Genomic DNA, 23,569 nt, shown 5'->3' on the forward strand with positions numbered 1-23,569 from the left:
GTGAGGGAAGAAAGGGGACATCTTTTCACACTTCTTTTTTTAATGTTTTGTTTCAAAATATTTAGATTAAGTTCATTTTGAAAAGTAGAACAAGAGTAACTTAGTCTATAAGGCCATCAAAGGAGATTACAAATTAGAATGAACAACTAAAACTTCTAAAATGGAAATAATATATAGCATTTTGATGAATGTTTGTGTGTATATAAACGTGCAAGTATGTGTGTGTGTGTGTGTGTGTGTGTGTGTGTGTGTGTGTGTACGGGCATGTGTAACATAAAAAAAATGCCATTGCATACTACAAGCTATTTTGAGGTAGTCCTCATTTATAAGAAAAGTTTAACTTGAAGGTGAAAGAAAGTGGGGTGAGGGGGTGATAGATCGTTGGTGAATAATCTTTTTCTTGTTAATTTTTTTATAATTTTGAAATCACAGTGCAGTAACTTTGTACTAATCAGAAATAAATTTGGAGTAACTTAATTATTACAAGCTCTTAATCAGAAGTCTGTGTGGAATCTCAAATTAAAAGCTTACAAGGCATAACATATAGAAGTTTTGACCAAAAATGAACTGAATACTAATAATGTTTCCAGAAATTTCTCCCACATACCAGTGGGATTTTTCAAAGCTATATCATATACAAAGTAAGTCTACTACTATCTGACAGGATTAATACTACATGTCTGCCAGAACTGGGAGGAAAATGTAACTATGTGGTAAATTGGCATTTTGAGGTAATGTAGCTTTCGGAGTGCCTATCTCTAGTAGTTCACATTTTCCTACTCCAAATTCTTGCAGCCAATTCTCATTCTCTTTCCTGATATGCTTATTTGGCAAATATGAAAGCATATTAATCCTTTTTAATAAGCATTAACTCACCCCAGATAATCAGAGTATAAAAATTCCGTCAAATATTTTAGCTGCTTTTGGATAGTACTGTCAAGTAACTTATTTCACCACCAGTTATAAAACCTATGTGTGAGGTGTTTAGCATTTTCAAATTTGCTCACTCACGAATTGTTTATATTTACTGAGTTTCATAAAATGTTAACCTCAGAAATAATATTCAGAAAACATAACTTACCCTTTATACTTCTGGAAAATTACATTTATTTTCATTAAAATTTGATGACTTCAGTAATCACAAATAGAAAAATGGATAGCAGAAGTTTGAAAAATACTGTGCATTTATCATAAAGATTATAATACAGTTATATACATTTATACTGATATATTTATATGAACCTAATCAAAGCTATATAGATTTTTTCCAAACTTACATTGTTCTTTTTTCTATTCACAAAAATTATTACAGATATTATCAAATATTTACTTCAAATTCAAAACCACTTAATATTTTCTATCTAAATTTCTACAACTTTTTTTATTGTTTATAATAGTTTAAGGACTGAATATGTTGAGCAAACAGGACCCCCATTGGCAGTGATATGGAGATTGATAGTGCTCAGTGAAAATTAAGGTAGATGGCGCTTCATGTTGCTTATAGAAGTATGATATTATTTTATTTAGGATATGATACACAGAGATGCTTTTAGTTCTTGCAGCTACACTTATTGCTATGGGTCAAAACCTGAGATGTGTATTTATATCTGAAGAGTTTAAGTAAGTGATTAATATGCAGATATAAAATTATAAGTTGATGTGTAACATTGTCTCAGAGGATCCTCTACTTTCTCCTATGTGAAGAGGCAAAACATGTTTAGTCCAGATTTTCCTTCCAGATGATATGAATATATAGATATACATTTGATTCTTGATATTTAATCTAAAATTTAATCCATTACTGTTCTCTGATACATCTGTTACACCCGCTGACACCTAAAAGAAAGTATTAACAGTGATGAGCAGTTTTTGTTGTTGTTGTTGTTTCTTTTCTAAGTCTTCAAGTATAATTTTCTGTAATAATGGCAAGTTCCAAAGGAGCTATAGTATGAGTCAATGGGTAATGTTTGGCCTACATAGAGTTAGCTAAGGCATCCTACCCAGAGTTTGGATCACACCTTGTGAAGTAATTCTGCACTTACACTATTTAACATCTTCTTTTTCCTTCCTCTAGTGGGTAAACAGAAATGAAGAAGTAGGAAAAAGGAGGCCTGAGAAAAAATTTAGCCTGGTCTACAATCTTACAGTCAATCCAGCTGCATTGAAAATATGTTTTCTAATGTAGGAAAATTCCACCAAATATTTAATTATGACCACAACTGAATTTTGAAATAATTGTGCTATAAAATAATTTAAATATTGACTCAAAGTGGAACCTGATTGTACAAAAAAAGTGTTTTATCATAAATCAACAATTAGAGACTGTAAATATAGATTTGAGACTACATACATATTACCAAGTAGTGAAAAAGTACATATACACTTCAGACTACATTTTGCAAATCAAGTCACATTGCTTGAATTCTATTTGGTTTAGTTTTCACTTTTCTATTGGTATATTATAGTTTTACATAATAATGGAATTCATTGTGATATATTTATACATGCAGAACTTGGTCTGCTCACAATTTGGTCTGCTCCATTCCTTCAAACCTATCTTCTTTACCTCTCTCCTCTCTCCATATTCCCTTGCTCTAGTCTTCTGGGTCTCTTCTCTATTTTTATGATATCCCTTTCCTTTCCTTCCTTCTGATTACCTTCCACAGTTTTTATACTATAAAATTATAAGACTTACTAAGAAATCTGTATGAAAACCAAAATATAAGCAAGGCCAACATAAGAATTTTTAAAATAATTGTTATAAGACCTTCGAGGTAAAAAGCCCTTATGAAATCTCTTTGCTCTTTCATGTATGATTATTAGCTCATACATGAAATGTCAAAAATAGAAACAAAAGATAAATACATATTCTATTACTCATTCAAAATCCCTTGTTCTTTAAGTTATAAAAGGATGAGAATGTGAAAACTTAAAAAGGTGGAAGACAGGTTATTTTTGGAGGAAAATATGTAGAAAATATCACAAATCAGACATGTAATGCTAGGTATCTGTGGTTTGGCAAATTTTCATTTGCTTCTCATCTGGAGCAGCAGTTGCTAGAAGGCAAATTACTAGCTGAAGGGAAATCCATTCTGAGAGTAAGCCATCTATCAATTAACTATAAAAGTTTTGAAAGGCTTTTCTCTGGCTTGGCCTTCTTCCAAAATATTTGAAGGGCATAGCACATTCCGAGTTAGCAGTTTTCTACAAGCAGATGGATATCAATCACAATGAGAAATGATAATGGGAAATGTACTATTCTTGTCAAGTTCAAAGACCAACAGATATTTTCAAATTAAGTGCATAGGTTTTGCAAAGAATGGCTGTTAAAAAAAAGAAGTAGTAGAAGAAAAAGAAAGTCAGCTTAATGTGATTGTACTAAAAGTGCAAACCTACCAACTATGAGAGCTATTTCATTTGTAAGTCATGAATGAATGAAGAAGTATGAAGTTTAAAAATGCACCATTCCAAATATGGATATATTAGAACTCTGCACTGAAGTGACTTGCATAGTTCATTTTTATTATCTCTAAAGTCAAGTGAAAGGATAAACACAAAATTGTCCTTGAATTAAATCAATTTTTTCTTATTTTTTAAAATCATTTATATGTATGTCTCACAGAGATAAAATATTCCATAGTAACTGATTAAAGAAAGGGCTGATGGACAATACATTCATGGGTGAAGGCAAGGGGCTAGAATGCAAAACAAGAAAGTATATAAGAGTTTTTTTTATTGGTTGTTCAAAACATTATAAAGCTCTTGACATATCATATTTCATACATTAGATTCAAGATGGTTATGAACTCCCAATTTTACCCCAAATACAGATTGCAAAATCACATAGGTTACACATCCACATTTTTACATAATGCCCTATTAGTGATTGTTGTATTCTGCTACCTTTCCTATCCTCTACTATCTGCCCTCCCCTCCCCTCCTATCTTCTCTCCCTACCCCATTTACTATAATTCATTTCTCTCCTTATTAATTTTCCCATTCCCCTCACAACCTCTTATATGTAATTTTGTATAACAATGAGGGTCTCCCTCCATTACCATGCAATTTCCTTTTCTTCTCCCTTTCCCTCCCACCTCATGTATCTGTTTAGTTTTTTTAATGTTCAAGACTCTATACTCAGCAGTTAGTTCTGAGCACACCTCTCTGGGAAGAATCTCTAATTGGTGCAGTGGTTTAACACTTGGATGATAGAACATAAGGAATTGGGCAGCCAAGAACCACTGAGAACTGAGAATGGCAGAATGTCAAACACATGGAAACCTCTGTTCAATGGATTTGCCATACTCCTTTTTCTACTCCTGGAATTTATTTTGACCAATAACTAATAAATTTAATCTTCACAAGATGCAGACATAAGTCACAATATCACAACTAGATTATTATGTTTAATGCTGTCAAATAACATGCAATACAACTGAATGGGTGGTATGTCGTATATTTTTCACTATGTACATATTGTATTTGATTATATTAAATCTTCTATTTTTAATGTTTTGTTAAAAAACAAATGTCTTAATAATAATTTATTTTGACAGAGCCTTTGCTGATTATTAAAAATGGAAGACTGAATATAATGTCTCAGAAACTGTTTAAATGTCTGTAGGATGATATTATTTTAAATAGGTCCACTTACAAATTCTAGAAAGTATGAAATATTGTCAGTTTCAGATGAATTGTTGCTGTTAGAGATAATATTTAATGTAAATTATGATCAAAATGTAATTGAACATAACTTCAGCATTGAATATCTTCTCTCATTTACCCACTTTATGATTTTATCTCTTTCTCTCTCTCACCTGCTTTATCCCTCCCTCCTTTGGAGATAATTTGAAGGTCATAATATCTAATGTCCTTAATACTCTGTCTAGGATTCAAAAACAATTTATTAAAAAAAATAGAACATCCAAGGTTTTTTGTTTAATTTTGGTCTGCTGATCTGCTTCTTTCCCTTTTCCTTTTGCTCCTCTCTCCTAGTTTTTTTTCCTTCTAAAAGGCTGCAGTTCACACTGAAATAGACTACACCATTTAAGTGAAGAGTAAATCACTCCACTCATGCCTCATCAGTTTTATTAATATTATTATTATAATTAATAATTATTATATATTATATTATTATTATTATTATATTATTATAATAATAATAATTATTATTATATTATTATTATATATTATTATTTTTTTTTTTGAAATTAGGTGAATTCAAAGATACTTTACTACTTAGCCATATCCTTGGTAGTGGAGCCAGATTTATGAATAGGTAGTTTATGTAGTTAGGTAAATTGGGTCTAATTTCCAGTAAAATCAATCAAAACTCCATATTGAGGATGGAGTCCAGGATAAGGGGAATTGAAAATGTCCCTAAGGCCCTAAGCCCACCCCAAGGAAATTTTAATGAAGCAGCTCACAACAAACATGGAGATGCTAATCCAAAAGCCCTTCCTGCCCAGATTACTCCTTCAGCCCACCTGTCCTCCATACTTTGGGTCTTCCCACCTACATTCCAACACTGCAAGATAACAGAACAAAGGACAGCAATGTGACAGGAATGCAGGATAGCTGAAGGAAGACCTTAGCTCTAAAAAAGACCTTAAATTTTTTTTCAAAGATTTTAAAAAAAATCTCTTTCATGGTTTCTACCACTTTGGTCCCCTTTGTCTTCTTGGGAGAAGTCTTTTCTACTGTCCTTTAATAAACCTTCTACTTTCTGCTCGAAACCTGCTTTGGAGAACTTATCTAGTGTTATACTTCAGCATTGGGGAAGCAAGGACTCTTCACCAATAAACACCCTAACAGGTTTAAATTTATTTTGAGTAGGGCCCTAGCTAAGTAGCTGAGATTATTTTTGTTAAGGTTTGATTTATGTAGAATGTGCTATTGCAGTAAAGCATACTGTTTTTACATATATATATATATATATATATATATATATATATATGTAGTACATATATATGTAGTATATATATATATATATATATATAGTGCATATATATATATATATATATATATATATTCATATGGGGATCTTATTTATATTGTGATTCTTTATTATTGTAATATTATATTTTCACAATATATATGAATAGTAGGCTATGATAAGTTCTTTTTTTGCTCTTATAATTGAAAAGATTTTTGGCTAAAGTTACATATACCTTTTTAGATGAATTTTAAAAATTTATGCTTTGATTTCTTACTTCATTTAAAGTAAAGCTTGATGATTTTCTTATTATTGCATTATAGTTGTATTTAATTGTCGGGTTTATTTTGACATTATCATAAAACATGAAATATAATTTGCTCCCCTTCAGTATCCAGTAATTCCCCTTTCCCTATTCTCATGCTTTCTTCTATCATATATTTACTTATAGTTTTTTTTTAATTATTGCTTTATAGAATGCACATAAAAGTAGACTTCACTGTGATATATTTCTATTTGTATATAGCAGTTTTGGTGAGATATATTGTCAGTTAATTTGGGGGAAAATGATCACCTTTGTAATGATGAGTTATATTATTTACATGGGATGTATAATTCAGTCTTTTATGTGCTTTTTGTGACTTCTATTTTCTCATAAGTTCTACATATTTTGTTTCTAAAAATGTACACATGTGAAATACCACTTGCATAAGGCACCTATTTAAAATTTATACATAGTGTTTTATGCCCTTTTTTAAACTGGATATATTATGAAATGTGACTGGCCCCAGTGACAATTTTTCTTCTTCTTTTTTTAATTTTTAATGTTGGTTGTTCAAAACATTACATAGTTCTTGATATATCATATTTCACACTTTGATTCAAGTGGGATATAAACTCCCATTTTACCCCGTAAACAGATTGCAGAATCACATCAGTTACACATCCATTGATTTACATATTGCCATACTGTGACCATTTTTCCTACAGATTATTATTTATCTCTTCCAAGATCTATATTGTATTGAGCTATGCCCTTGGGCTTCAAGTGTTTGGGTAAGTACCATTGCATACTTACATGCTATCATGAACACATATGCTCTAATTTCAGTAAGTCTCTGTGATGGGGAGTATCATGTATATTCAATAGCAAAATAGTTTCCACAAATAGATACTAATTTAAACTCCTTTTGAGTTAATGATTATTAATTAGTTTTAAATGTTCATCAATATTACCTAATTTTTTCCATGATGGATTTCTATTTTGTATTTCTAAAATTTCTAAAGATTTTGAATTTTTATAGTTAATAAACATATCTCATGTATAAATTTGAAGTTCAAACTTCTGTCTTTTATATATTTTTGGCTTAAAAAATGAGAAAAGGATCCAAAAATGCAGCTAGATATTGATTTCAAAAAAAGAAAAAGGTTTAAATTTCTAAAATTGACTTTTCTCTTTACTCATCATTTATTATAGATTTCTTGTATGATTGTAAGGGTAGGTTATTTAAAGTGGATTCTAGGGCTTATCTTTGTTAATTATAACAGGAAAATGAAATAAGATATTTCTCCACACTATGGCTGCAGGAAAATGAATAAATTTCTTTAAAATCATATGGTAATAAAATTGTTAAATGACATACTTACTAAACATCCACTCCTTAAATTTTTTTACTGTAATATTTTTTTCTGTTAATCATAAATTCTATCATCTAGATTTGGGGATTTAATATAAAATCATATGGAATAAAATTAGGCCAATCCTAGAAGTATTCATACATAATTTGTTATTTACTTAATGACATGTTGTGGAGATAGCAACTAATGAACATATTTATTTTTAGACAGAGTTACTTTTTGGCTTTTCAGGTTCTAATAAGCCTTTTAGATTTATTTCCACACTGAGTCACTCAGGGCCACTGATGTTTGTTTTTTTTATTTATTTTTTATTTTTTTATTTTGTAATCTCCAGGCATTTACCCTTCTAAGAAATCTGTCTTGGGAGCTCTGTTTCTGAAGAGTTTCTTAACATTAAAGAAAAAAATGTATATATGTTGCCCCTGAAATGTACTGTCAATGCACTCTCTTCAAAATGGAGAGAAAATAATATTTTTCCAGACTGACATCCCTGTGTTAGGAGCTAAAAATACACTGATGGTCTTTGAAGAAATTTCATACAGTTCTGTCTCTGGGTAGTTTTCTGTGGGCTGCTGAATTGCCACTTAGTATCCAGATACCCATGTGTTTTCATCTATACTATGGGAATAATTTCAGAGGGCACAGATGAATAATGCTCTTCATGGAGGCTATGAATACCTGTATGTTCTATAGTGCACAGCTGACAAAGCCCCTGGAATACACTGTGCACATTCTATTTGGTTAACCGTTATCTGCCACTCACATGAATTTTCTTTCAAAAGTTTGTAACAATCTTTTCACTTTAGGCATCCATGTCATCCACATTCCCAAGTATAAAAGTTTGAATCTTTCTTTTCTGAATTCCAGGTTCCATTTCTCTTGTGGTTCAATGTGGTACATATAATTATGTTTTTTTCTTTCTTTTACACTGTTTTTCTAATAAAAATGTTCTCTGTTCCAAACCTATATTTCCCATGTCCAGCATGTTTAGAAAATGACATAGATAATTGTATTTGATAATTAATAAAGGGGAATTGAGAATAATTCTTGCTCATGTTTCCCTTCCTTAGAAACTGAACCTTTTCAGAACTGTTCCTGAAAAGTGAGGATCATAATCAATCAGATATATTACAAAATGTTGATTGACTGTATATTCTCTTCTAAAAACTCTGTGTTCAAATCCTTGGCCCATTTCTTGATTGGGTTATTAATATTATTATTATTACTATTATTATCATCATCATCATCACTATTATTATTATTTACTTAGTTTTATGAGTTCTTTTTGTACCCTAGAGATTAGTGCTCTATCTGATATGTGAGGGGTAAAATATTCCTCCTAAAAGGTAGGCTCTGTCTTCACCTCACAGATTGTTTCTGTTGCTGAGAATAAACTTTTTAGTTTGATTCTATCCCATTTATTGATTATTTGTTTTAATTCTTATGCTATAGGTGTCTTATTAAAGAAATTGGGGCCTAATTCCACATGATGAAGATTAGAGCTTGTGTTTTATTCTATTAGACACAGAGTCTTGGGTTTAATTCCTAGGTTCTTGATACATTTGGAGTTGAGTTTTGTGCATGGTGAGAGATAGTGGTTTGTTGAAGAGGCTATCTTTTCTCCAGTGCATGTTTTGACACCTTTGTCTAATATATAATAATTATTTTTGGGGGGCTGGTCTCTGTGACCTCTATTCTATACCATTTGTCTGCAGTCTGGTTTTTTTTTTTTTTTGTTTGTTTGTTTGTTTGTTTGCTTGGTTTTTTGCAAATGCAATGCTGTTTTTGTTACCATTGCTCTGTAGTATCACTGAAGGTCTGGTATAGTGATACCACCTGTTTTACTCTTTCTGCTGAGGATTACTTTATCTATTCTTGGTCTCTTATTTTTCCAGATAAATTTCATGTTTGCTTTTTCTATTTCTGTGAGGAATGCCATTAATATTTTGATCAGGTTGCGGTAAATCTGTATAGTGCTTTGGTAGCATTGTCATTTTGAAAATATTACTTCTGCCTACTCATGATCAAGGTTGATCTTTCCATCTTCTAAGGTCTTTTTAAATTTTTTCTTTAGGGTTCTGTAGTGTTTCTTGTTTAGATCTATTACCTTTTTTATTAAGTTGCTTCCCAAGTATCTTATTTTTTTGAAGTTATTATAAATGGGGTTGTTATCTATCTTCATTTCTTTCTCAGAAGATTTTTCACTGATATACAGAAATGCCTTTGATTTATGGGTGCTGATGTTTTATCCTGCTACTTTGCTAAATTAATTTACTAGTTCTAGAAGTTTTCTGGTGGAGTTTTTTGAGTCTTCTAGGTATATAATCATATCTGGCATTTGCAGGTAAATGGATAGCATTGGAGAAGATAATGCTAAGTGATGTTAGCCAATTACAAAAAAAAATATAATGAGGCTGATTCATTATGGGGTAGGGAGGGGGAGCATGAGAGAAATAGATGGATTCTCAATAAAAAATAGGGGTGGAAGGAAAGGAAAAGGGGCAAGAATGGTGGAATGTGATAGAGACCATAATCAAAAGTACATGTACAAAGACACAAATTTGTATCACCATACTTTATATATATACCAGAGATGAAAAATTGTGTTCTATACATGAAATAAGAATTGTAATGCTTCTGTTGTCATTTCTTTAAAAAAATGATAGAAATATAAAAAAATATTGTTCATAAATTATATACATTAAATATGTGCATGTTATATATAGAATATATACATATATATGCACATATATGTTTATATATAGATCTAGAGAAGGCAAGTCTCTTTCCTGAATTCTTAAAAATCAATTAATTTGTTAATTTGTTCTGCTCTATTAGCACACAATTTTATTTCTCTTGTTGTACAGAAAGTATAGTTAAAAAACCCATGAACCTCTAATTTGTGTACAACAAGATTTTCATCTCTTACACCATCTTACCTACCTCTATACCATCTCCCATCACCTCCCTCCTTGTTGTCTTATTCAAAGTTTCTTCATTTCTTCCATGCTAACTCCCACTTTCCTCATTGTGGATCACCATCCACTTAGCAGAGAAAAAATTAGGTCTTTGATTTAGGAGGATTGGCTTACTTACCTTAACATGATATTCTTTAACTCCATCCATTTACTTCCCAATTCCATAATTTTATTCTCTTTTAATGTTCAGTAACATTTCACTGTGTAAATAGACCATATTTTCCTTGCCCATTCATCTATTGAAGAACATATAAATTGGTTCTATAGTTTACCTATTGTGAATTGTTTTGCTATGAGCATTGATGTGGATATGCCTCTGTATTATGCTGTTTTTAGCTCTTGTTGGTCTAAATTGAGGAGTGGGATAGCTGAGTAAATTTTGGTTTCTTTCCAAGTTTTCTAAGGAATCTCCTTATTCTTTTCCAGATTAGTTTCACCAATTGAGAGTCCTACCAACAGTGTAACAGTGGGCCTTTTTCCTCACATCCTCACCAATATATATTTTTCCTTGTAATTTCAATAATTTTCATTCTGATTGGAGTAAGATTAAATGTTGGAGTAGTTTTGATTTGCAATTCTTTAATTGCTAGAAATGTTGTTTTCAAAGCAAAACTCAAAGACAGTTTGTTATAATTAGTAACCCTAATATTACCACTACATGTATAACTACTTGGATTGTATGTTTCTTTGAGAATACCAGATTTCATGTAATTTTTAAAATATCAATTCAATCCATTATTTAAAATAGGAACCTGTTATACTTTTTATTCACCATATGGTCTATTCCTGCATCGTCTCTATATACATGAACCCAGTGTACACCTATTTTTATCCCCAAACTCTAAAACGATAGGGTTTCAAAACATGCTCCCGGAAATTGTGGAAGAAATACGCATGTCACCTGCTCCATGTATTCCTTTCATCACATCATCTTCTGGACACAAAATGCAAAACTCAAACTTATCTTATTCTTCTCCCAAAGCCTCATTTTAATGAGAGAATGGATTACTAAAATCATCTATGTCTGCATTGCCTATTATTTTCAAATTTAAATCCTATGGTGAGTATACACTTGATTCTTTCAAGGATAGTGCATTCAACTACCCCCCTTTTGAAATTATCCCTGATCTTATCACTCATTTTGTACTGGTACTGATCTCCTAACATCCTTATTGATATCTATTTACCCAAGTGCCTTGTTGTGACTGACTCTTCATGTGTGTTGACATTCCCATTTACACTTTAATAGAAATTCATTGGATTGCTAAAAGGGCCTTTGGTCCCAATCCAAAACTCACTCTTCTTCCTTACCCTACACTGGAATCCTACCTACTCTCTCTATTTCACTGCAAGTTCTCTTTTACATTCAGTAGTACCAGGTACAAGATCTTAGGCCATTATCTATGGATTTAGAGGATTCATCTCTGCAGAACATAATTCAAAACTATGTATCCAAATCAAGGGCCCAACAAACTTGTGTGCTTCAGATCGTACCTAGTTTTGTATTTTGATACTTACATTTCACCTTACATTCGTATAAATATCCCAGTTGTCAAATACCCGTATTCATCTAGCAGAATGACTCCTAACCCAAATCGAACATGATATGACCCTTAACCATACTCTGTTCCCTCAATTGATTTTCACATAACAGCAGGTCCTGAGTTTATCTTGCCATACAGGTATGTAGGGAATCCTACAGCTGCTGAGAAGCTCAAAGGTAGATGCAGAAATGATCCCTGGAGCAAATGTAGGAAGCTAGGTAGGACCTGTGAGGTCTAAAGTCATCTTCCATGGCCAGGAACCCAGTCAGGATGAAGGGATGAGGCTGAATTAGGCTCTCTCTTCTCAATGCAGTGAAGATGGACAAAATCAGGTGTGTGGATTGCTGATACCGGGCTCCTAGGGTATATAGACTTTATGTCTTGTGAAAATGTCACAGGAATGTGGGGCAGCCTCCATCTCATGGGACCCTTGGAAACAACTGTTAAAACAAAGTGGTTGCCAAGGCAGTGACCTCATTCACTTCCCTGAAGGAAGTGACCTCACCTCACTTCCTTGGTGATGGAACTCTCTGAACTTGGGATCCAGGAGGCGAGGAATCCAGAGGCAGTTTCACTCCCAGTGGGCTCACTTGATTGTCTAGATCAAGGCCAGAGTCATTCTTTGTTGGTACCTAGTGATGTGTGGATAGCCAAATGCCTGGAATGGTCTCAACAGGGGCCTTTCCTGAGAAAGAAGTGTTGACTCATTGCTGGCTCCTGACAACTACACAAAGATGACCAAGGAGACCAGAGCTAAGACAGGACAGGTCACTACTGAGGAACATATTTTCACCCACCAGTCAGAGGACAGAGTGGATAGGTGCAGACCAAATACAGGGGTGGTTTGTGTGTCTCAGTGGGTGTGTGTTTTAATTTGTGGTTTTGTCTCATGTTCTGAGAAAATGAAGGAAAAAAGTTTTTTTTTTTTGATTGTTTTTTTTTGAAATGGACTGTTAACTAGTGAGCCTTTTTATGTCAGTGGATCCCACTCGGTTTGTGGTAAAAGAGAGTAGAGAAAAGTATGCAGCCGTGAATGTGTCCTGTCTAGTGGAAATCTTTGCAGGACTCCTCATGGCCAATTTATGAATGGACTGCTGCTTGCCTTGCAGATGGGAAACACCTACCAAGATCCTAAGTTCCTGTATTCTTCCTGAATTTTGGCCACTCTCTGAAGGGGTTCGTGGTTTTGTGTCCAAGATATGCACCACATTCAAGCTCTGTGACATGGCCATGGACTGGATTGCTGAAGGGCATGCCAAGCATCTTAGAAAACTCAAAAATTAGCATGACTGGTAAGGATCTCTCTGGAGAATTCCTGCTTGGATAGATAGCAACCCAAGTTGCATGATTAGGAGCTGTCAGTGCCACAGTGTTCAATTAAAGAAAAGTTTTTCTCCAGGTTTCTTTATTCCCTATTGTTCTGTTCCCCTGAATGTCAGGGAGGTGTTTGCCTTAGGGCACTCCTTTGGGACTCCTCAAGAAAACAGTTTCAAATGGAAATGAAGAGGCTTAATCTGTGCCTTTGAAGTAAAGTGCTTTGTAAAAGCTGTGTCTGAATCAGACTCTTGGCCCTGTGTGTGGCTGTGAATTACATTCTCAGCACCCCAGGAAACTCAAGAAAAATCACATGTGTCCATCCCACACTAAAAGGATGAAAAAGAAGTGTACTATTGGATGAAGTCTATTGCCTTCCTCTGGTCAGGCTCCTGACCCCTATGAAGTCAGAACAGGGATCCTCTGGGTCAAATGAGTTGTTGCAAGCCCTCCAGTAACTAGCACACAGGTGTTTGGGGTTTTTCATGAGTCCAGTACACATAAAGAATCTACCCCTGGCAGGCAGGAGGCGTCTAATTTGAGAAGCAGAGCAGTATTAACTACAGGCCCATTATATCTATCCTGTTTCTCAGGAAGGGTGTCTTGGCCACCATGACATTTGGCATATGATGGGTATGAGAGCTTACTTTGCACACCATCTAAGACTGCTCACCCTATAGAAACCCCCTGCCAGAATGTTATGATGAGTGTCTGTATTAAAGAAGATGAGGGCCATGTGGGAATGTTTTTGTTAGAATAGTGGTCTTTTGTGTGGTGGTTGGAAAAGATGACTGGGTCCACCTCAGCTTGAACTCTGGTGTGATGCCATTAGAGACTGAGTTCTGGAACTGATCTCAAAGAACTATTGCCATGAATTGTGTTTGGATTTTAGAAGGCCAGGCATTAGAGGAGCCTTTGGAAAGGAGATCTTTGCTGAGGGTGGCTTTCTCCACAGCACTGGGAATCTCAGCCAGGATTTCACATGATTTTGCTGTGAAAGCCTTCTCAGCTACAGTTGAGAGCCAAAACTCACAGGAACCTCATATTTTAGACCCCAATGGGCCTGGATTCCTGTGACCTTTCGCCACTCCTTGGGAACCTTGCCTGCATGCGATCTTGAGAGGTTTTACTGAAAGGAGATTCCTCAACACTTAATGGCTCCTGAATGAATCAAAACCCACAGTGTCCACTTCTTCATTCTTGAAATATGGCTAGGCCAATACCATGAAGTTTTTGAGAATCCCATGACCAGAAATCCCTGGAGAACCTTTAGATCTCCTGTTGCTCATCATGACTGAAGCAGTGAGTGCCATTTTTGACTGAGTGGAATTCATGACCATGGTGAAGAGCAGAGATGCCAGTGAGTAGGAGCCAGCAGCGAACTGGGCCTGGAGCAATGGAGTGCAGGTGTGTGATCCAACATCTGTGGTGGGCCCCTGTGGTTCTGTCATTGGCTTCCAAATGACATGTGACTGACAAGGTGTAGCCAGGAGACCCGAAAATATAAAGGCATGTTTTTGTGGGGAGAGGATTTGGTGTGATGCTCAGAAACAAGTTGCTACCCTCAAGTGGGTATGATATATGGGGTATCAGCCCAGTTTGTGTTTTTGACTTCAGACCCTGACTCACCCCACGTGACAGAGCTTTCTCCAGCACTGTGTACTGGTTGACCTTTTTGTATTTCAAAAACAAAGACCAATTTTTCAGGGAAGCTGAAAGAAATGCCATTAAAACTGGGCAGTGATCCAAAGGCTTCACAATCCACTCAGGGAGACATTCATACCCCAAAGGCCACAGTTACCTGCATAGAGAGGATTCAGGACTGCTGCCTCCTATTCCTATTTGAAAATATGAACCCATGTCCTCCTGTTCACATGGACTCAGACCAAGCTTTCATGATCTCACTACAAAGGAAGCTAAAACACAAAGCTATATTTCTAGTGGACGAATGTCAGAGGCAGATAGTCAAGAAGTCATTAGGCCAGCAAAGTTCCATGTTTGTGGAATGTTTACCCTGTCCTCTACTTTTGGGATCTCTTCTGCCACACCCAAGTTTATGAGCTCCTCAGAATTTCCAATTTCAGATATGTATTCACAGGTTTTTTTCCTCTTCTCCTCTCATTGTGTCTTCTTTGGGGTGATAGTAATGTGCAGGCATTGTGGTGGATGATAGTGGAAGATTTTTATGTGCCACGTGTTCCCATATGTATTAGACTCATTTTTGATTTTGCCATTTGAAATATTGAATCTCTGACACTAACCCATAACCTTCTAGGCTCTGACTACTTATCCTAACATCGATAAAAATAATCCTAAAGGAATAGAAGTAGAGGCATTTGATAGGACGCATGGTGTATACTTGGACTTGCCTTTGCTTCATCAAAGATACATATTATAAAACCTGTGACACATTTTTCTCATTTTACTTCTCCATGAATCTTCAAAATTAACAAATATGTAACTTCCTGACTCCCTGTCTCTGTCGCCTTGGTCACAATGTATGTTTTTATATATATATATATATATATATATATATATATATATATATATATATATATATATATAATTCTACTGCCATCACAGGTATATTCTTGAGAGTACTCTCACTTTGGTAACTACGAATTTCATGAAGAGATCACTGCCCCCCAATACACTGAGGTAACTGAAAAGTCAAGCTGTGGTGAGCTTCATACTTCAAAAAATTTAGATATGAAACAATGTAGAGGGAAATGAATATTTTGGGTACATATGTGAAGGATATATATCCCCTTATGAATTTCGATTGGCGTACATACTATTTCATTTTAATGTATTAAATATATATATATATATATATATATATATATATATATATATATATATATATAGTATGAATTTGCAAACATGAACTATTTGTGTCATATACTTATACTACCTTGATTCTTTCATGTCCATCTGTGTGGATTTATAATCAACTTTTCAGGAGATATTTTTCCGAAATATTCATTTTCTTGACATACATATTCATTTTGGAATACTCAAGATGAACTTCAGTGAATATTGAGTGCTAACCCTAATATTTCTACAGTAAGTGACCCAGTTTAACATCAATGAAAGTATATTCATATGGGACATGATGTGTATTTTGAATTAAATTTTTATTCAAAATTGTTGTATTCTTATTTCTTCAGTATATATACATCATAGGATGTATCATTTCATCCACAATTTACAAATTGATATGCATATGATTCACTTTCATTCACTCCCTGTATCAGATCCCATGTATTTCTCCATGTTGCTTTACTTGCTTTTTCATGAGATTTCTTTTATTTCACATAACTTTTGAATTCCTTCATCATTTTCAAAGCAAAACTCAAACACAGTTTGTTATAATTAGTAACCCTAATATTACCACTACATGTATAACTACTTGGATTGAATGTTTGTATGCGAATACTAGATTTTATGTATTTTTTAAAATATCAATTGAATCCATTATTTAAAATAGTAACCTGTTATATTTTTTATTCACCATATGGTCTATTTATTCATCATATCTATATACATAAACCCAGGGTACACCTATTTTTATCCCCAAACTCTAAATGATAGGGTTTCAAAACATGCTCCCAGAAATGGTGGAAGAAATACGCATGTCACCTGCTGCATATATTCCTTTCATCACCTCATGTTCTGGACACAAAATGCAAAACTCACATTTTTCTAATTCTTCTCCCAAAGCCTCATTTTAAAGAGAGCATGATTACTAAAATCATCTATGTCTGCATTGCCTATTGTTTTCAAATTTCACTCTTATGGTGAGTATACACTTGATTCTTTCAAGGATAGTGCATTCAACTACCCCCCTGTTAAATTATCCCTGATCTTATCACTCATTTTGTACTTTGCCTGATCTCCTAACATCTTTATTGATATCTATTTCCCCAAGTGCCTTGTTGTGACTGACTCTTCATGTGTGCTGACATTCCCTTTTACACTTCTTCTCTGCATGGTCAGACAGATTTACAGGGAATTGTTGGGCGGTGTGCTAGGTAGGACTTTTGGGTGCAGGTAGACGTGGGGCAGCTGTTTTCCTGTGGACAATGGCTGCTTCAACACCAAAAGCAGCTGGTTGTTCACCACCAGAGCTGTCCAGAGTTATGACCTTTTAATTTTATTATCAGGATCATGAGGCTTCTAGCTGGGATCACACCTCCCTAAGAGGTTGTAAGGAATTTCTGTGAATAGAAATCCACATAGTGGTGAAAAGATCTCAGACCAGCCATCCCTTGGGAGGTGGAAGTTAAAGGTTAGTTTCACTCAGTTGGCAGAAAAGTTTTGAGGGAAAAGTTCATTTTCATAACGTTTCTTTTGGCTGGAGATAGGATAAATGGGGCAAAGATGAATGTGCTTTTGTACATTGGGCTAATTGGGTTAGATTGATGAATGTGGTCACATATCCAGGGCACAATATGAGCTACTTTTGTATGTACAGATTCTTTTACTTCCCACTATAATCTCAGAGGGTAGACATCATCACTCCCCAGTTCTTACAGATGAGGAACTGAGATGTGGAGAGATTGAGGAGCCGCCCAGATCACCCAGATGGTAAATGGCAGAGCTAAGATTTGAACTGCAGTCTTGTGACACAGTCTCTGGTTGTGACCAGTATACTGCATTACCTGGACATGCAGGGAGGGTCTAGATAGTATGACTGGACATGTTCCTGATCTCTATGGCATTCTGTGAAGCAGTGTCCCATTGGGTGTAAGTCATCAATTGCATTTCATCACTTCCAGTAGCCTCCTGGAGGGAAGGGTTCAATTCTGTGTCCTGGCACCCTGCTTGATGCCTGCCATTTAGGACCTGTATCCATTTGCAGATCTCCATGTCAGCAACCTGGTTCAGAGTGGAACATGAAGGCAGAGGGCTTCAAGTGGTCTCCATGACTCTTGCCAGCTCTTATCAGGATGAACAGAGGTAATGTCTTGGATCATTGTTTAGGGTTCACTGATATCAAAGCTAAAAGATGATCTTAAAAAAGAAAAGCACTCATTTCTGATGTGTTTGGTTGCTCTCCCTCTTTATCATTAATGTTTTCCTTTTTCTGGAACCATGTACAGGCAGCCAACCTCCCCTGCTCCTCTGTAAAAGTTAAGCCAGCAAGGTGTTTGGTTATCATTGCCAAATAAATTAATTGAGAACTACTATTATCATCTTAAAGCTTAATTCTTTCCCTTTGTACTTTCTGGATGCTTATAGGATGTTGATTCCTCTCCAATCTGCTGGGCTTCTGCAGGAGTTCCAGATTTTTCTCCCCACTGTGAGAGTTTTGTGCATTGAGTGTAAAGCTTCAGTTATCAAGTGCTTAGTTTAGGTGTGGTTTGTCCACCCAGGGTTCCTGTGTTGGAAGCTTGCTCCTGAGTGTGGTGATATGGGGGATGGTGAAACCTTGAAGAGATGGAGCTAGTGGTAGGTCACTGAGGACACTGCCCTCAGAAAGGGAGACCTGAAGATGCTGCCCTTAGAAGAGACTCTGGTTAGTTCTTACATCTTGAGAGTCATTATGAAAGAGTAAGACTTCTCCACAGTCTCTGGCTTCCTAGCTCATCATGTGATCTCTCCTTTTTGCTTGTATTCCTGCAACAATGCGATCTGCCATGATGTTATATAGCCAAAGAAGGAACCCTCATCAGAGGCTGAATTAATAAGAATATCTAATTTTTATTTTTTCAGCTTCCCAAACTGTAATATATAAACCTCTTTTCTTTATAAAGTACATAGCCCACAACCTCAAATATATGGGTCACTGGCGGAACTCAGAAACACCATGGAGGAACCCAGCAACACCACCAGGGTAGTGCCAAGGACACATTATCCATCAGATCTCTCATCAGACGAACCAGAGGGAGTACAGGGTTGGACATCTGCACCTCCACCAGCACAGTACTAACACCAGAGATGCGAGTTCAAATCATTCTCACAGGAGTAAAAGGACCTCTTCCCCAAGGAACAGTAGGCTTATTTTTGGGACACAGTTCTTCTACTACAAAAGGACTTATGATAAGTCCTGGGGTAATTGATCCCGATTATGAAGGTGAAATAAAAATTATAGCTAGTTCTCCAAAGGTTATATCAGTAATTTCACCAGGAGACAGAATAGCACAGTTATTAATAATACCCAGCCTACATGATAAATTTTCCAGTAGTACAATAGAAAGAGGTTCCAGGGGATTAGGCTCCACAGTTGTAGATTGGTCTCTGCTGTCTTTAAATTTAGATTCTCGCCCAATGCTAAAACTAAATATTCAAGGATATGAATTTAATGGGCTACTGGTCACATGCAGACCTTAGCATCATATCTCATCAAGAATGGTCAAAACATTGACCATTACAACAAGCCAGTCAAACACTTTGAGGCCTAGGAGTGGCAACTAATCCCCATAGAAACGCAATGGTGTTAGATTGGAAGGATCCTGAAGGATGTGAAGGAACTATACAGCCATATTTATTGGATCATCTTCCTATAAATTTATGGGGACGAGATATCCTAGATCAATTAGGTTTGCAATTAACAAATAATAGCAATCCAAATGCGCCCACTATTAGGGCTAGACAAGATTTTAGGAAAGAAAAAAGATTAGGAGAACAAGAACAAGGTATAGCAGCACCAATTCAAATAGATCAAGAAATAAATAGACATGGATTGGGTTTTCAGAATGGGTCACTGAGACAATAAAAATTACTTGGAAATCAGAAAGACCAGTATAGGTTTCTCAGTGGCCCCTGAGTAAAGAAAAGATACAAGCAGCCCATGACCTGGTCAAACAACAATTAACGGAGGGACATATACAACCTTCCATATCTCCCTATAATACTCCTATTTTTGTCATTAAAAAGAAATCTGGTAAATGGAGATTATTGCAAGATTTAAGAGCCATTAATAATGAGATGCTTATTATGGGACCTGCTCAATCAGGGATTCCCCAATAGTCTGCTTTGCCAAAAACCTAGTATGTTTTAGCTATAGATATTAAAGATTGTTTTTTTTTCAATTCCAATTCATCCTGAGGATAGTCCACATTTTGCATTTACTATCCCTGCACTAAATCATGAAGTTCCTATTTGAGATATGAATGGAAAGTACTCCCTCAAGGGATGGCTAACAGCCTAACTATGTGTCAAATTTTTGTTAACAAAGCAATCCAGCCACTTAGAAATATTTCACTATATGGATGATTTATTATTAGCACATAAACTTAGAAACACGTTGCTAGAATATTATGCCACACTTACAAATTTAGTAAAAAATTATAATCTAGAGATAGCAATAGATAAAGTACAATTAAATTTTCCAATTAATTATTTAGGAGTTCTATTATCTTCAACCATGGTGCATTCACCAAAAATTCAAATACAAGTAGATCAACTCAAATCACTGAATGACTTTCAAAAATTATTAGAAGACATAAATTGAATAAGACCTTATCTAGGCATACCAACAGGAGAGTTGCCTGTGTGTGATGGCCTGGGATTCTGCAGCTACTACTTAATCCAATAGCCACAGTGTGACCCATTTGTCCAATAAAACATTTTCCACAGCGGCAGGGAACATAAAGTTACTGCTGTGGGTAGTAGAATATGGTCTTTTGTTAGCCGGAGGTGACTGGAGATTTTGGATGAAGTTAGAATATTATTTTTGTTTTTGTGGGTGCTTTTGAAGATGGTATTGATCCACCTACTGAATGTCTTGACATGGGGTGCAATTGCTCTTCTCTCATGCCTTGTTTTCCTTTCCTTGTTAGTGACTTCACTCTTGGTCACGACAGAGGATTTAATAAAATAGTTGGCTGTGTATCCACTCTCTGCAAGGGTCATATAAAGGATATGGATTGTCTATAGGCATAAAGGGGATTCAGCGATAGCACTGGCTTGATATGTTAACCTTAGATTCTACCTTTGTAGTTTGAAATTCAACTTAAAAAAATAGTTGGTTAAACAAATCCAAGTCACATTTTTCATTAAATGCTGCAAATAACAACACATGATTTGCAGAAAGCATGAAAGAAATGGATTTAAAAACCTTTTTTTAGCATGAGAATATTGGTTAGAATAGATACTTTGAGAAGTGGCACTTTTATCATCAGGGTGTCCAGTTGGGATTCAGGTTCTTTTTGTCCTGAACAAAGAATTGAGCAAGACCCAAAGAAGTAACAGACAAGGTACAAATTAAATAAAGTTGAAGTTAGAAGTAGCATTTCATAAAGTAGAGTGTAGCGGACCAAGCAAGAGAGGCTCAAGACCCCAGTGTCTGGGAATTATCTTATATACTGAGCTGTGAAGCCTTTTCTTCCCTATGTGGACTGGATTGAGGACTGTATCCCATTTGCTCTCATTGGTTACCTCATGATACCTGAATAGAATATTGTCCATTTTCCCTTATTGGTTACTTTAGAATGCAGCTCACTTTACCCCCATTGGCCATTTTAAAGTATAGAAACTATGGCAGGAGTTGTCATGGTGATAGCCCTCAATGGTGGGAGTTGTCATGGGAATGGGACTAATCTTAACAGGGACATGATGACTTGTTTGCCTGTCTTGTCCTCGCATCTTCTTACACCCTGCCTCCACCAGCTTGGCATTTCTGAACTCTTACCTAACACCATCATTTCTTACATTCTTCTCAACCTCTTTTTATCATACTCACTGTTTATAATGCATTCCAGGCACTCAGCATAAAACAATGGTGCTGGATTTGAGCAGGAGTAGGGATAGGCTTGACCCTTGCTTAAATAAGAAATAAGATCACCAAAAATCTAATTTAGAGTGTCGTAAGGAAGTTCAAACAATTAACCTATTCAAGGAGGTAAGAGAATCTATGTGCAAGAAAAAATGTTTAAAATAGGAGATATGCAGGAGGTAGGAGAAGTTAAGATAGCTTATTGCACTAAGTTTTATAAGTTTCTCCCTGTCTCCCTCACACCTTCTTCTTTTTTTATTCCCCAATAGAAATGACTATATAAAATACAGCTACAAAATTCCAGTGTGCATTTGATATATTAGGAAACTGTGAATCTTGCTTTCCAAAGATCCACAGTCATTTTAAAATCATGGTTGTAGTAGGTTGGGGGAAAAAAAAGATAGCAAGATAGCACTCAGAGATCTAGCTTAGTCTCCCCATGGAGTGAGTGACCGTTGTATATCATGATTCTTCAGTGTAAATGGAGATAATGCCCAACTACTAGGTTGATTGTGCAAACTCATGGAGAAAGTGTGTATACAAAATCCTCATAAAATACCTCTTCATAATGTACAATTATTAGAACTTCTACTCCTCCACCCACTCTCTATGTAACCCTGTTTGAAGACTCACATTTGTATGACCATGTTCTTATGTATTCTGTTCTCAAAAGCCAGTGCCTTATAGGCCACCCTGCAGAAGAATGCTATTGAATGCTTCATCTTTTCCATCATAAAATTTATTTTCTTAAATCATAATCCTTCTACACTGAAGTTAAAGAAGGGAGTGTAGTTTACTTTTGTAGTGACAGACCAATTAGGAAGCAGAAAAACTCACCTCAAGAAAACACAATTGTTAGATTTTCTTGAGACCTACCTGCTTTCTAAATATACAACTTAAATATGGAATCATCTATATCATTCCAACTAACTGGTCTTATGACTCCCTGAGGCACTTTTAATAAATTTTATTAATCTCAACAGGGTTCCAGTTAAAACCCAAAACTCATCAAGAGAGATTCCTAGGAAGCTGGATTCTTAATAAAATTCCCTTGGTGATTCTTATTTTCAGTTTAGATTAGGCTACAATGATGTATGTAAAAAGTAATTACAGAGTTCAAGATGCTTAGCTTCATATGTAAATGTATACTATATTTATTCAATTTATTCATTCATTTACTTAGCAAATACACACTGAACTCTGAATATATCAGGTACTATCTCTGGAGATGAAAAGGTAAATAATGGTCCTTACCCTCAAGGAGACCATATCTGATAGTGACAGATAAAAGATTCAAATAAGTATGTAAAATAGAAGCATACAGGAAAGAATGTTTGAGAAAATTAGGATTTAACAGAGTGGTTAATGTTTTCATAATATTCTTCACATGCTTTTCATCTGACTTTCTTCTGACTCTTCCTTTGCCCTAATTACAATG

The 23,569-nt window shown here is 35.1% G+C and overlaps 2 protein-coding genes across 2 annotated transcripts in view; one reads left to right on the forward strand and one right to left on the reverse strand.

The window, feature by feature from the left end:
• LOC143639865 (roundabout homolog 2-like) overlaps window positions 1–18,281 on the reverse strand; it is an 86,388-nt gene extending 68,107 nt beyond the window's left edge. Inside the window, 1 exon segment of the mRNA XM_077107900.1 lies at window positions 18,185–18,281. Coding sequence (XP_076964015.1) covers window positions 18,185–18,281 — 97 coding nt within the window.
• Window position 18,282: 1 nt separating this feature from the next.
• LOC143639866 (alpha-1,6-mannosylglycoprotein 6-beta-N-acetylglucosaminyltransferase A-like) overlaps window positions 18,283–23,569 on the forward strand; it is a 90,764-nt gene continuing 85,477 nt past the window's right edge. The window contains exon 1 of the mRNA XM_077107901.1: window positions 18,283–18,371. Within this exon, the coding sequence (XP_076964016.1) occupies window positions 18,362–18,371 (10 nt within the window). The 5' untranslated portion in view covers window positions 18,283–18,361. The remainder of the gene's footprint in view (window positions 18,372–23,569) is intronic.

This window comes from Callospermophilus lateralis (assembly GCF_048772815.1).
Source record: "Callospermophilus lateralis isolate mCalLat2 chromosome 11 unlocalized genomic scaffold, mCalLat2.hap1 SUPER_11_unloc_2, whole genome shotgun sequence".
In the NCBI taxonomy this organism is placed as follows: domain Eukaryota; kingdom Metazoa; phylum Chordata; class Mammalia; order Rodentia; family Sciuridae; genus Callospermophilus; species Callospermophilus lateralis.